The sequence below is a fragment of the Eptesicus fuscus genome, chromosome 1, assembly GCF_027574615.1.
Source record: "Eptesicus fuscus isolate TK198812 chromosome 1, DD_ASM_mEF_20220401, whole genome shotgun sequence".
Lineage (NCBI taxonomy): Eukaryota > Metazoa > Chordata > Mammalia > Chiroptera > Vespertilionidae > Eptesicus > Eptesicus fuscus.
Genome location: NC_072473.1, coordinates 40,413,709 through 40,429,444, shown reverse-complemented (window position 1 = coordinate 40,429,444; position 15,736 = coordinate 40,413,709). Strand labels below are relative to the sequence as shown.

The 15,736-nt window shown below is 41.1% G+C and overlaps 2 protein-coding genes across 2 annotated transcripts in view; one reads left to right on the top strand and one right to left on the bottom strand.

The window, feature by feature from the left end:
- Positions 1-15,736, top strand: part of LOC114229025 (vascular endothelial growth factor receptor kdr-like) — a 677,074-nt gene that overhangs the window by 642,768 nt on the left and 18,570 nt on the right. The window lies entirely within an intron of this gene.
- LOC129148793 (ubiquitin-60S ribosomal protein L40-like) lies at positions 7,473-7,994 on the bottom strand. The gene has a single exon (XM_054714629.1). The coding sequence runs from the start codon at positions 7,948-7,950 to the stop codon at positions 7,564-7,566; it is 387 nt and encodes a 128-aa protein (XP_054570604.1). The 5' UTR covers positions 7,951-7,994; the 3' UTR covers positions 7,473-7,563.

Sequence of the window (15,736 nt, the reverse complement as noted above, 5' to 3'; positions counted from 1 at the left end):
TGCTAAGAGAAATGTCAGAGGGTTTACTGTCTTTGATTTTTTTGGGGGGCCTTTCATGGATTTTAATCTTATATTTAAATCTTAAATCAATTTGAGTTTATTCTTGCATATTCTGTAAGAAGGTTCTCTTGTTTTATTTATTTTTTTTTTGCATGTACCTAGTTTTCTAAACACCAGTTATTGAATAGACTGTCCTTCCCCAATTGCGTCTTTTTGCCTTCTTTGTCAAATATTAATTTAACATGAAGGCCTGGGTTTATTTCTGCGCTCTCTATTCTGTGCTACTGATCTATATTTCTGGTTTTATTCTAGTGCCATACTGTTTGATTGCTATGGCATTTTAGTATACTTTGATATCATGTAGCATGATATGTACAACTTTGTTCTTCTTTCTCAAGATTGCTGAGTCTATTTGGGATCTTTAGTGGTTCAATATATATTTTTGCATTTTTTGTTCTAGTTCTGTGAAATATGCCATTGATATTTTTCACACTTACATTGAATCTATAAATTGCTTTGGGTACTATGGATTTTAATGATTTTAATTCTTCCTAACCATGAGCACAATATATAATTACATTTATTTGTATCCTTTTCAATTTCTTTCTTTAGGGTCTTATAGTATTTTTGAGTAGAGGTCTTTCACATCCTTGGTTAAATTTATTCCTAAGTATTTTATATTTTTGATGGAGTTGGTTTTTTATTTTCTACTTATTATAGTTCATTATTGGTGTATAAATCTGGATATTTATTTTGTATCCTGCTACTTTACTGAATTTATTTATCATTCCTATAAGCTCTGGTGGAATCTTTAGTTCTATATATATAGTATCATGTCATCTGGAAATAATGGTAGTTTATTTCTTTCTTTACAATTTTGCTGCCTTTTATTTCTTCTTCTTGTCTGAATTTTCCTGATCTTAACAATGCAAGGCAAGGGTGGGGAACGTCCGGCCTATGGGCCTTATAAGGCCCTCAATATCATTTGTTCTGGCATTAGGGGTGAGTGAATTAAATGTTTGACCAAATGTAGCAGACTAATTTTTTAAAATATATTTTTATTAATTTCAGAGAGGAAGGGAGAGGGAGAGAATGATAGGAACATCAATGATGACAGAATTATTGATCTGCTGCCTCCTGCACGCCCCCCGCTACCCTGGGGATCAAGCCATCAACCCGGCCATGTGCTTTGACCTGGAATCAAACCGTCACCTCCTTGTTCATAGGTTGTTGCTCAACTACTGAGCTACACCAGCCGGGCAAGCTAATTTTTAAGTTGATACATTTGTTTGGCTCATAAATGATGTTATAGATATACAAATGGTTTTTGGCAGAAAAAAAATGGTTCCCCACCCCTAATAAGGGAAACACTTAGTTTTTCCCCTTTAAGTGTTAAATTGGCTGTGGATTTGTCATATATATAACCATTATTATGTTGAGATATATTCCCTTTATTCCCACATTTTGAGATTATCATAAACTAGAGACCCGGTGCACGAAATTCATGCATGGGAGGGGGTGTGTGTGGGGGGGAAGGTGTATCTCTCAGCTCAGCCTGCATCCACTTCAATCTGGGACCCTTAGAGGGATGTCCGACTGCCCGTTTAGGCCCAAACCTGGTTCAGACCTAAACGGGCAGTCGGACATTCCTCTCACAATCCAGGACTACTGGCTCCCAACTGCTCACCTTCCTGCCTGCCTGATTGCCTCTAACCACTTCTGCCTGCCTAATTGATGCCTAACTGCTCCCCTGCCAGCCCAATTGTTCCTAACTGCTCTTCCCCTGCAGACCTGGTCACCCCTAACTGCCCTCCCCTGCTAACCTGGTCACCCACAACTGCCCTCCCCTGCTGGCCATCTTGTGGCAGCCATCTTGTGTGCACATTGGGGCAGCCATCTTTGACCACATGGGGGTGGCCACATTCTGTGTTGGAGTGAAGGTCCATTTGCATATTACTCTTTTATTAGGTAAGATTGGTCCTTGTTTATGAAAAATATTTTCCTGCATCTATTTATATCATGTGATCTTTATCCTCCATTTTTTTTTAGCTGGTGTATTATGTTATTTGATTTGTAGATATTGTACCAACCTTGCATCCCAAGAAAATTTTCCACTTAATTACAGTGTATAAGGTTTTTTTAAAATTTTTCTTTATTGATTAAAGTATTACATATGTGTCCTTATCGCCCCATTGCCTCCCACACTCCCACTCATGCCCTCACCCCAATGTTGTCTGTGTCATGTTAGTTAGGCTTATATGCATGCATACAAGTCTTTGGGTTGATCTCTCCCCTTTTCCCCTACCCTCCCTTACCTTCCATCTGAGGTTTGATGGTCTGATAGATGGCTCTCTGTCTCTGGATATGTTTTTGTTCATCAGTTTATGTTGTTCATTATATTCTATAAATGAGTGAGAACATGTGATATTTGTCTTTCTCTGACTGGCTTCTTTCACTTAGCATAATGCTCTCCTGTTCCATACATGCTGTTGCAAATGGTAAGAATTCCTTCTTTTTTACTGCAGTGTAGTATTCCATTGTGTAGATGTACCAAAGTTTTTAATCCACTCATCTACTGATTAGCACTTAGACTGTTTCCAAATCTTAGCTACTGTAAATTGTGCTGATATGAACAGAGGGGTGCATATATCCTTTCTGATTGGTATTTCTAGTTCCTTTGGATATATCTCTACAAGTGGGAACAAATGGGAGTTCCAAATTTAATTTTTTGAGGAAACTCCATACTGTTCTCCACAGTGGCTTCCCCAGTCTGCATTCCCACCAGCAGTGCACGAGGGTTCCATTTTTTCCGCATCCTCACCAGCACTTGTCATGTGTTGATGATAGCCATTTTGACAGGTGTGAGATGGTACCTCATTGTCATTTTGATTTGCATCTTTTGGATGATTAGTGACTTTGAGAATGTTTTCATATGGCTCTTGGCCTTCCTTCTGTCTTCTTTCAAAAAGTATCTCTTTAGGTCCATTACCCATTTTTGATTGGGTTGTTTGTCTTCCTTTTGTGAAGTTGTATGAGTTCCCTGTATGTTGGAGATTAAACCCTTATTGGTGTTAACATTGGCAAATATGTTCTCCCATGCAGTGGGCTTTCTTGTTGTTTTGTTGATGGTTTCTTTTGCTGTGCAAAAGTGTGTGTTTTTTTTTTTTAGTGGAGTCCCATTTGTTTATTTTCTCTTTAGTTTCCATTGCCTTAGGAGCTGTATCAGTGCAGAAATTACTTCGGCATATGTCTGAGATTTTGCTGCCTGAGAATTCCTCTAGTATTTTTATGGTTTCCCGTCTTATGTTTAAGTCCTGTATCCATTTTGAGTTTATTTTTGTGTATGGTGTAAGTTGGTCGTCTAGTTTCATTTTTTTGCATGTATCTGTCCAATTTTTCCAACACTATTTATTGAAGAGACTGTCTTGACTCCATTGTATGTTCTTGCCTTCTTTGTCAAATATTAATTGAGCATAGTGGTTTGTGTCGATTTCTGGGTTCTCTATTCTATTCCATTGATCTATATGTCTGTTCTTGTGCCAGTACTAGGCTGTTTTGAGAACAGTGGCTTTGTCATACAGCTTGATACCTGGTATTGAGATCCCACCTACTTTGTTCTTCTTTCTCAGGATGGCTGCAGCTATTTGGGGTATTTGTTTGTTTGTTTTTATTCCAGGTGAATTTTTGGAGCATTTATTCTAGGTCTATGAAATATACTGTTCGTATTTTAATGGGGAATGCATTGAATCTATAGATTACTGTGAGTAGTATGGACATTTTAATGATGTTGATTCTACCAATCCATGAACATGGTATGTTCTTCCATCTCTTTATGTCTTCCTCTATCTCTTTTTTCAGTGTCCTGTAATTTTTTGTTTGTTTTTTTAATTTCCTTTTTGATTAAGGTGTCACATATCTGTCCTCATCCCCCCATTCCCATCCCACACCCCTCCCCATGGATGCCCCAACCCCCTGTTGAACTTAACCATTGGTTAGGCTTGTATGCATGCACAGAAGTCCTTTGGTTGATCTCTCCCCCCTACCCCCACCTTCCCCTACCCTTCCTCTGAGGCCCAACAGTCCGATCGATGCCTCCTTGTTTCTGGGTTTGTTCTTGTTCATCAGTCTATGTTGTTCATCATTTCCCCTAGATGAGTGAGATCATGTGTTACTAGAAATATACTTATAAGAACCGAATGTGAGATGAGCAATAATAGTTATGCTGACAGGCAAATGAATCAGTCTGTAGTGAGTTTCTTTCTGGACCAACAGTTCTTTTGAGACCCAATTTCAATGTCCACCAGTTCCTTATGTGTACATGTCAGCACTGACTTTTCAGTTCTGTTTGGTGGACAAATGGTGGTAATGCAGGTCCGACTCCCTCTGGTTTGGTCTTGCCCGGACCCAGGGGCATGGCCTCACTCAGACTGAGGGCGTGCGGCCTCACCCGGACCCGGTACCCAGCATCACCTGGGCCCCGGGATGAGTGGCCTCACCTGGACCCAGGTGCACGCAACCTCACCTGGACCCGGGATCCAGACTCACCCGGACCCAGGGGCGTGCGGTCTCACCCGGACCCAGGATCCAGCCTCACCCGGACCCAGGGGCGCAAGGCCTCACCCGGATCCAGGGTCGCACGGCCTTCCCCAGACCCAGGGGCTCACGGCCTCACCGGGACCCAGGGGCGTGCAGCCTCACCCGGGCCCGGGACCCAGCCTCACCTGGACGCAGGGGCGCGTGGCATCTCCCGGACCCAGGGGCTTGCGGCCTCACCCGGACCCAGGGGCGTGCAGCCTCACCCGAACCCAAGACCCAGCCTCGCCCAGACCCAGGGGCACACGGCCTCACCCGAACCCGGGATCCAGCTTCACCCAGAGCCACGGGTGCGCGGCTACACCCGGACCTGGGGGCACGCGGCCTCACCCAGTCCCAGGGGCGTGTGGCCTCACCTGGACCCGGGACCCAGAGGGGCTTCGTCTTCTTGATCCCAATTCCTGTTGGTAAATTCCCTCTCAGCAATTCCTTCGGCCATTTTCTCAAAGTTCCGGGGCGGCTGCCGTGGAACTCGCTGGGCGGTGGGCTAGGCGAGGCTCCGGTGCACCCGGGCTGGTCCAAGGTCGCTGCGACGGCGCTCGGGTCTGCAGCGGTGGCCAGTCGCCGGGCGTGCGCACCTGGCCGCTTCTGGGGCACAGAGATTCTCGAATGACTCCGAAGTCAGCAAGCACGGAGTCTCCCACCCCATGTCCCCCAGGGGCTCATCTGTCCATGCTTGGCAGTGAGCGGAGCCGTCCCCTCAGCCGGAGACCGTTCTAGGCCGCCATTTTGTCGCCAGAGTCATAGTTCTTAAAGTGTGATCTTTGGCTCACTGGCATCAGCATCATCCCGCGTCCCCCTCTCTTTTATTCTAGTTGTAGAGCATCCACTCAGCCAGCCCTCCAGTGGTTTTGGATGGTGTCTGCTCTGTTTTCCAGTTGTAGTTTCAAAATTGTTGTGGTAGGCAACAATCAGGCGTCCGCCCTATGCTGCCATCTTGGTCCTCCAGAAGATTCTTAAGTAACCTTATAAATGTGGTTCTGAACACTGTGTCGCCCATTAGTTTACTTTCCTGCATCTCTTCTATTCGTGACCTGCTTCGGTGTCTCCACATTTTGGCTGCCTCCCTATGTTGATGGAGTGGCTTTGTGTGGTCAGTGACCTATAGGGGCCGGTAGCTCAGCTTCCCCAATCTCCCTAGGTGGTCGCTCTTGGTACCCCCCTTTGTGGGCTGAGTGCAAAGTTTTGGTGTTGTTAAGCCTTAATTGCTGTTGGTACACTGGGAGGATTTGACCTCCAGTCCAATTGGCTGTGAGGATCAGCTGTGTCTACACTGGGAGATGGCCTTATTCAACTAGACTTGCAAAATTGTAAAAGCCTCTGTGCTCAGCTTGGATGGGGCGGAGTTTCAGGATGGAGCCTACAGCCTTGGCTTCCCATCAGCCCCGCCCTATGAGTTTCCTGGGTCTCAGTGTCCCTCAGTGTCCCTCTGTACTCCCTGCAAGCACCTCTGAGAGAAAGGCGCTCTAGAGTTTCGCCCACTGCCAAACAGTCTAGTCTCTCCCCCAATGAATCTGGATTCCCAGATTCTCGCCCAGAACTGGGTTTCAGTGTAGTTGGAACAGGGGCTCAGTGCAGTCCGGAGCTTTTGTCTCCTTCCCACTAGGGCAATTCAGTGGCACAGTCAACAGTCCATCCTCTGCCTTTCGCAGCTCCCCTGCGTTTTCGCCTTACAGCCCAGATTCCCCCAGTATGAGCCTGGGTCCCCAGGGTCTAGCCCAGAACTGGGGTTCAGTGCAGTCGGAACTGAGGTTCAGCGCAGTCCGGAGCTTTTGTCTCCTTCCCGCTAGGGCAATTCAGTGGCACAGGCAACAGTCTGTCCTCTGCACGCATTCCCGTGCGCACCTCCGGAGCTCTGCCTTTCGCTGCTCCCCTGCATTTCCACCTTATAGCCCAAATTCCCCCAGTATGAGCCTGGCTTCCCAGGGTCTCGCCCGGAACTGGGGTTCAGTGCAGTCAGAGCTGGGGTTCAGCGCAATCTGGAGCTTTTATCTCCTTCCTGCTAGAGAACGCCGGCCAGGCACTCAGCCGCCCCGTCCTCTCCCGCTCCATCCTCCCCACACACGCGCGTGCCCGTGTCTCCGTACCTCAGGCTTTTACGACTCCTCTGATTTTCCTTGTGGTTTTCTCTTTCCTTCTAGTTGTGGGCATTTCAGTCATCCAGCTTTCCTGTGGTTCTGGATGATGTCCGTTTTGACTTTTAGTTGTATTTTTGAAATTGTTGTGCAAGGCTGCAGGTTAGGTGTTTAACCTATGCCGACATCTTGGTTTCTCTCCCCAGTGTCCTGTAGTTTTCTGAGTACAGGATCTTTTACCTCCTTAGTTCAGTTTATTCCTAGATATCTTAATTTTTCTGTTGTGATGGTAAATGGGATTTATTTTTAGTCTCTATTTCTGTAAGTTCACTATTGGTGTAAAGAAATCCAACAGATTTATTGGTGTTAATTTTGTATCCTGCTACATTGCCAAATTCATTAATTAAGTCTAATAATTTTTGATGGAGTCTTTAGGGTTTTCTATGTACAGTATCATGTTATCTGCGAATAAGGACACTTTTACTTCTTTTCCAATTTGGATGTCTTTTATTTCTCCTTCTTGTCGGATTGCTACGGCTAGTACATCTAGTACTATGTTTAACAGGAGTGGTGAGAGTGGGCATCCCTATCTTTTTCCTTTTCTTATGGAAAATGGTTTTACTTTTTGCCCATTGAGTATGATGTTGGCTGTGCGTTTGTCATATATGGGTTTTATTATATTGAGGTATGATCATTCTATTCCCACCTTGTTGAGAGTTTTTATCAAGAAAGGGTGTTGGATTTTGTCAAATGCTTTTTCTGCATCAATTGAAATGCATATATGATTCTTTTTTTACTGCTCCATTCAACAAAAGAGAAACTTTATTGAGGCCCAAGCATCACAGGGTTCAGGTAGAAGGCTGCCCTGTAGACCCAAGGAGTTGGTGGAGGGGCATTATTTAACCTTCTTCTTGGGGCGCAGGTTGTTGGTGTGGCCACACTTCTTCTTGTGGCAGTTGACAGCACGGGGGTGCAGGCGGGTGTAACACTTGTGGCAGATCATCTTGTCGCAGTTGTACTTTTGCGTGAGCTGGCAGAGGGAGGTTTCGATGATGCCACCCCTCAGATGAAGCACCAAGTGCAGCATGGACTCTTTCTGAATGTTGTAGTCTGAGAGAGTGCGACCATCCTCAAGCTGTTTGCCCGCAAAAATCAGACGCTGCTGGTCAGGCAGGATGCCCTCCTTGTCTTGGATTTTAGCTTTGACATTCTCAATGGTGTCACTGGGCTCAACGTCAAGGGTGATAGTCTTGCCAGTCAGGGTCTTCACAAAGATCTGCATTTCTGTGTCTGTTGGGGAGGCTGCTCCGCCGTCTCGTTGACGAGAAAGAGCAACTATATGATTTTTATCTCTCAATATGTTTATATGATGTATCCTGTTTATTGATTTGTGGATATTGTACCATCCTTGCATCCCTTGATAAATCCGAGTTGGTCATGGTGTATGATCTTTCTGATGTACTGCTGGAGCCCATTTGTTAGAATTTTGTTGAGGATTTTGGCATCTATGTTCATGAGGGATATTGGCCTATAATTCTATTTCATTGTGCTGTCTTTATCTGGTTTTGGTATTAGGTTAATTCTGGCTCATAGAATGACCTTGGAAGTATTCCTTCCTCTTTAATTTTTTGGAATAGTCTGAGGAGGATAGTTTTAGTTCTTCCTTGAATGTTTGGTGAAACTCCCCTGTGAAGCCGTCTGACCCCAGGCTTTTGTATGCATGAAGCTTTTTGATGACTGCTTCAATTTCTTCCATAGTTATTGGCCTATTGAGGTTTTTAGAATCTTCCTGATTGAGGTTTGGAAGGTTGTATTTTTCTAGGAATATGTCCATTTCTTCCAGATTGTCTAGTTAGTTGGAATAGAATTGTTCATAGTATTCTTTAGTAATCCTTTGTATTTATTTCGGGTCTGTTGTTATTTCTCCTCTTTCATTTCTGATTTTGTTTATTTGTGTGCTCTCTCTTTGCTTCTTGGTGAGCCTGGCTAAAGATTCATCAATCTTGTTTATCCTTTCAAAGAACCAGCTCTTGGTTTTATTGAACTTTTGTATTGTTTCTTTGGTCTCTATGTCATTTATTTCTGTCCTGAATTTTATTATCTCCTTCCTTCTGCTCACTCTGGGCTTTTCTTGTTGCTCTTTTTCTAATTCTTTAAGTTGTAGAGTTAGATTATTTACTACCATTTTTTCTTGTGTTTTATTTTTGTTGTTGTTGTTGTTTGTTTGTTTTCTAGGTAGGCCTGTAGAACTATAAACTTCCCCCTCAGGACTGCTTTCATTGTGTCCCATAGATTTTGGATTTTTGTGTTTTCATTGTCATTAGTTTCCAGGATGTTTTTAATTTCTTCTTTGATCTCTTTGATAACCCAATCATTGTTTAATAGCATGCTATTCAGCTTCCAAGTGTTTTAATTTTTTTCATTTTATATTAAGGTATTATATGTGTACATATCTTACCATTGCCTCCCCCACCCCAATCCCATACATGCCCTCACCTCCCCAGAGTTTTGTGTCCATTGGTTATGCTTATATGCATGCATACAAGTCCTTCGGTTGATCTCTTAACTCCCCCACCTCTCCCTAACCTTCCCGCTGTAATTTGACAGTCTGTTTGATGCTTTACTGCCTCTGTATCTATCTTTTTGTTCAACACTTTCTGATATTCTTTATTATCCACAAATGAGTGAGATCATGTTGTATTGTTCTTTCATTGACTGGCTTATTTCACTTAGCATAATGTTCTTCAATTCCATCCAGGTTGCTGCAAATGGTAAAAATTCCTCCTTTTTTATGGCAGCATAGTATTCCATTGTGTAGATGTACCATCGTTTTCTGATCCAGTCATCTACTGACGGGCACCTTGGCTGTTTCCAAATCTTAGCTATTGTAAATTGTGCTGCTATGAACATACGGGTTCATATATCCTTTCTTATTGGTGTTTCCAATTTCTTAGGATATATTCCCAGGAGTGGGATTACTGGGTCTAATGGGAGATCCATTTTCAGTTTTTTGAGGTAACTCCATACTGTTCTCCACAGTGGCTGCACCAGTCTTTATTCCCACCAGCAGTGCACGAGTGTTACTTTTTCTCCGCATCCTCGCCAATACTTGTCGTTTGTTGATTTGTTGATAATAACCATTCTGGCCGGTGTGAGATGGTACCCCATTGTCGTTTTGATTTGCATTTCTCAGATAATTAGTGACTTTGAGCATGTTTTCATGTGTCTCTTGGCCTTCTTTCTGACTTCTTTTGAAAAGATTCTATTTAGGTCTGTTGCTCATTTTTTTATTGGATCATTTATCTTCCTTTTATTAAGTTGTATAAGCTGCCTGTAGATGTTGGAGATTAAACCTTTATCTGTGATAACATTTGCAAATATGTTCTCCCATACAGTGGGCTTTCGTGTTGTTTTGTTGATAGTTTATTTTTCTGTAAAAAAGCTTTTTATTTTGATGTAGACCCAATTGTTTATTTTCTCTTTAGCTTCAATTGCCCTAGGGGCAGTGTCAGTGAAGAAGTTCTTTTGGCATACGTCTGAGATTTTGTTGTCTGTGGATTCTTCTAATATTTTCATGGTTTCCTGTCTTATGTTTAAGTGCTGTATTCTTTTGAGTTTATTTTTGTGTATGGTTAAAGTTGGTGATCTAGTTTCATTTTTTTTGCATGTATCTGTCCAATTTTCCCAACACCATTTATTGAAGAGACTTTCTTGCCTCCATTGTATGTTCATTTCTCCTTTGTCAAATATTAATTGAGCATAGTAGTTTGGGTTGATATCTGGATTCTCTATTTTATTCCATTGGACTATATGTCTATTCTTGTGCCAGAACCAGGCTGTTTTGAGAATAGTGGCTTTGTAATACAGCTTAAAATCTGGTATTGAGATCCCTCTTACTTTATTCTTCTTTCTCAGGATTGCTTCGGCTATTAAGGGTCTTTTCTTATTCTAGATGAATTTATGGTGAGTTCTTTCTAGGTCTGTGAAATATACAGTTGGTATTTTAATGGGGAGTGCATTGAATGTGTAGATTGCTTTGAGTAGTATGGACATTTTAATGATGTTTATTCTACCAATCCATGAACATGGCACGTTCTTCCATCTCTTTACGTCTCTTTTATTGAGTTGTCTTTATCTGGTTTTGGTATTAGGGTGATGCTGGATTCAAAGAAGGAGCTTGGAAGTGTTCCTCTCTCTTGAATTTTTTGGAATAGTCTGAGAAGGATAGGTTTTAGTTCCTCCTTGAATGTTTGGTAAAACTCTCCTGTGAAGCCGTCTGGCCCCGGACTTTTGTTTGCTGGAAGCTTTTTCATGACTGCTTCAATTTCTTCCATAGTTACTAGCCTATTGAGTTGTTTAAATTCTTCCTGATTGAGTTTTGGAAGGTTATAAATTTCTAGGAATATGTCCATTTCCTCCAGGTTGTCCAGTTTGTTGGAATAGTGTTGTTCGTAGTATTTTGTAACAATCCTTTGTATTTCAGCAGGGTCTGTGGTTCTTTCACCTCTCTCATTTCTGATTTTGTTTATTTGGGTCCTCTCTCTTTGCTTCTTGGTGAGCCTGGCTAGAGGTTCATCAATCTTGTTTATCCTTTCAAAGAACCAGCTCTTGGTTTTGTTGATATTTTGTATTGTTTCTTTGGTCTCTATGTCATTTATCTCTTCTCTGATCTTTATTATATCCTTCTTTCTGCTTACACTGGGCTTTTCTTGTTCCTCTATTTCTAACTCTTTGAGTTGTAGGTTTAGGTAATTTATTACCATTGTTTCTTGTTTTTTGCAGTAGCCTTGTAGAGCTATGAATTTCCCTCTCAAGAGTGCTTTCGCTGTGTCACATACATTTTGGATTGTTTTGTTTTCATTGTCATTTGTTGCCATGATGTTATTTATTTCTTCCTTGATCTCTCTGGTAACCCAGTCATTGTTTAATAGCATACTGTTTAGTCTCAATGTGATTGACTTTTTTGGATTGTTTTTATTGTAGTTGATTTCCAGTTTTATGCCACTGTGATCTGAGAAGATGCTTGATATGATTTCTATTTTCTTGAATTTGGAGAGACTCTGCCTATATTGCAACATATGATCTATCTTTGAAAATGACCCATGTGCACTTGAGAAGAATGTATATTCTGTGGCTTTGGGGTGAAATGTTCTGAAGATGTCGATTATTTCCATCTGGTCTAGTGAGTCATTTAGGATTGATGTTTCTTTGCTGAATTTTTGTTTAGAGGATTTGTCCAATGGTGATAGTGGGGTATTAAAGTCTCCTACAATGATTGTATTGCTGTTAATCTCTCCCTTGATATCCTCCAGTGGTTTTTTTTATGTATTTGCATGCTCCTGTATTGGGTGCGTATATGTTTACCAGAGTTATTTCTTATTGTTGGATTGCGCCGTTTAGTATTATGAAGTGGCCTTTCTTATCTCTTGTTATGTCCTTCACTTTGAGATCTAATTTGTCAGATATAAGTATTGCTACCCCAGGGTTTTTTTTTTTTTCATTTCCATTCACCTGGATAACCTTTTTCCATCCCTTCACCCTCAGTCTGTGTGCGTCTTTTTTTCTGAGGTGGGTTTCTTGTAGACAGCAGATATATAGGTCTTGTGTTCTTGTCCAATCTGTTACCCTATGTCTTTTGATTGGGGCATTTAATCCATTTACATTTAAAGTTATTATTGATAGGTACTTATAAGTCACCATTTTTATTCTATACCCCTGTGTTCCTTCTTCACTTCTTATTTCTTCTTCTTCTTCTTCTTCTTCTTCTTCTTCTTCTTCTTCTTCTTTTTTTTTTTTTTTACAACAGACCCTTTAGCATTTCTTGCATTGCTGGTTTGGTGGTGATAAATTCCCTTAGTCCTTTTTTGTCTGTGAATCTCCTGATTTCACCTTTAATTTTGATTGATAGTCTTGCTGGGTACAGTATTCTTGGATTCAAACCCTTCCTTTGCATGACTTTGCATATTTCATTCCAATCTCTTCTGGCCTGATGAGTTTCTGTTGAGAAATCAATTGATAGTCTGATGGGGGTTCCTTTGTATGTAACTTTCTTTCTCTCTCTGGCCACTTTTAAGATTCTTACTTTGTTGTTGGTGTTTGCCAATTTAATTATAATGTGCCTTGGCATTGGTCTCTTGGGGTTCATTTTGCTTGGGACTCTGTGTGCTTCTTGGATTTATGTGGGTCTTTCTTCCATATATCAGGAAAGTTTTCTGTCATTTCTTCAAACAGGTTTTCTATTCCTTGCTAATTTCCCTCTCCTTCTGGCACCCCTATTATGCGGATGTTGTTTTGTTTTGTGTTGTCCCAAAGTTCCCTTAGGCTCTCCTCCTGCTTTTTAATCTTTTTTTTCTAGAAGCTGCTGTACTTGGGTATTTTCTTCCATCTTGTCTTCTAGCTCGCTGATACAGTCCTCTGCTTTTTCTAGTGTACTCTTGATGCTTTCTATGGAGTTTTTTTACAGCAGCGATGTCATTTTTCATTTCTTCTTGGTTCTTCTTCATTTCCTCTTGGTTCTTACTCATTTTCGAATTTGTCTTCCATTCTCTTCAGCCACCTTATGATCATTTCTCTGAATTCTCTCTCTGATATGTTGCTTGCCTCTAATCCGTTTACTTTCTTTTTCTGGGGATGCCTGCTTTTCGTACATATGTGAGCTATTTATTTGTCTCCCCATAGTCTCTCTTCTCCAGATGTCTGGTTATGTAGTTCTCTCTCTCCTGCGTTGATTTAAAGGCACAAAATACAACACAAACAGGTACAACATACAAGGCGCTGAACAGAGATGTATTCACGATATTAATGACTTCCAATAAAGGTAACCACCAGAGAAAGGCCAATTAGGGGATAGGAGAGAAAGAAGAGTAAAAAGAAAGAAAAGAAAAAAAAAAGGAGTATCAAAATGAAATTGGGAAAAGGAGAAAAAAATAAAAAAAATAATAGAGACTAAGAGAGAAATGGGGAAAAAACTATATATATGTGGAGAAAACTCCAATAGAACAACCACTAATCACAGCAAATGCTAACAACAAGTACCTGGAGATTAATACAAAGTACAATACCAACTAATATCAAGCAAGGCAAGGGAAAAACAGATGTAAAAGACAAAAACAAAGCAAACAGAAAAAAAAAAACCCACAAAAATGAATAAGCAAAACCATCTCACAAAAAAGCATTAAAATTTGATATAATCAACATTCAAGCAAACTACAACAAAAGGACAGAGAGAAAAATCATTTTTTTTATAGTTAAGATAGCGAAGAGAGAGGTGTGTATGGACTTGGAGCAGGGGATTGGAAATTAGATATGTAAGTAGTGTGAGATTTTAGCAGGGGGTAAACAGAAAGAATAGGGAAAATCTAGAGCAGGAAAGGGTTAAGATTAACAGGAAACCAAAAGGGGAAAGGTTAGGAAGAGAGTGATGGCATAAAGGTAGAGTTACAATAGAATGAAACTATGGTGAAGGAAAGATGGATATAGACTGTAGAACACTAATCCTGAAGTAAAATAAAGAGAAAATAAAATGACACTTAAAAAATAATAATAAAAAAGAAAAATAAATAAAATAAAAAAGGTAAAATAGTAGTAGTAATAATGCTGATTGCAAATAAAAATGTAATAATTAAAAAGGTAAAATCAAGTAAGGAAAAAATAAAAAAATAGTTTCTTATGTAAATAATGCAAAAAATGAAAATAAAAATAAATAAAATAAAATGTGCAGTAGTGAAGGTCATTCACTTCCTCTATTGTTCTGTTTGGCACGCCTGTTTCCCAGTCAGGACAGTATTGCAGTTCTCTGCGTTTCACTGCTCCTCAGTGTTGTAAGCCAGACCTGGTTTTTAAGCAGGCGGTGTCTTAATTTCTCTATTCCTTCATTGATTGCACCTGAGTCAATTTGTGATTCAGCCTCTGGGTGGCAGTGTTTCTGCGTTGACTTCCAGGACTCTAAGGCCTCTCTAGCCTTTTTATCTCTATGGCACTCAATATGGGTTTATGGAGGCTGGCGGGGAAAGTTCACGCAGACTGCTCACCCCTGAAACTCCCAGGCTATCCCTCTGCGTCAGATCAAAATGGGTTGCTCTTTAGAGATCCCCCCTGTTAGCAGCTCTGGTGATGCCGTTCCACAATCACAGATCACACTGGCCCCAACAGCCACAGGCTTCTCCAGGCATGGACCTCCCAGGTCCTCCAGCTCCCGCCATGCGCTTGCATGTTTCTCTCCCGGCAGGACCAGAAACCTCATGCTATCCCGGGGAAATCTGACCTTTCCATGTTGTAGTGAAGAGCTCCTTTGAATCCAATTGTTCGCGCCACCTGGGGAGCGGTGTTCTGGGTCTCACAACTGTTCAGCAGTCGCTGCAGTTGTGGATTTTCAGGCCTCCGACAAGATCCACTCTCCCTTTTCCAAGTGTTTTAATTTTTTTGATTGTTTTTATTGTAGTTTATTTCTAATATTATGCCATTGTGGTCTGAGAAGATGCTTGATATGATTTCAATATTCTTGAATTTGGAGAGACTTTGCTTGTGACATAATATGTGGTCTATTTTTGAAAATGTCCCATGTGCACTTGACAAGAATGTATATTCTGTGGCTTTAGGTTGAAATGTTTGGAACATGTCAGTTAAGTCCATCTGGTCTAGTGAGTCATTTAGGATTGCTGTTTCTTTGCTGATTTTTTGTCTAGAGGATTTATCCACGGATGTCAGTGGTGTATTAAAGTACCCTACTCTGATTGTATTGTTTTTTATCTCTCCCTTGTTACCTTCGAGGAATTTGTTTTTTAAATGTATTTGGGTGCTCCTGCATTGGGTGCATATATGTTTATCAGGGTTATATTCTCTTGTTGTATTGATCCCTTTAGTATTATGAAGTGGCTGTCCTTATCTCTTGTCATGGCCTTCAATTTGAGGTCTGTTTTTTCAGATATAAGTATTGCTACTCCAACTTTTTTTTCATTTCCATTTGCCTGAAAGATATTTTTCTATTCCTTCACTTTTAGTCTGTTTGATTCCCTTATTCTGAGGTTGGTCTCTTTTAGACAGCATATATGTATATGGGTCATGTTTTT

Coding starts and splice junctions, on each gene's coding strand:
- LOC129148793 (XM_054714629.1), bottom strand. CDS start 7,950: ATGCAGATCTTTGTGAAGACCCTGACTGGCAAGACTATCACCCTTGAC.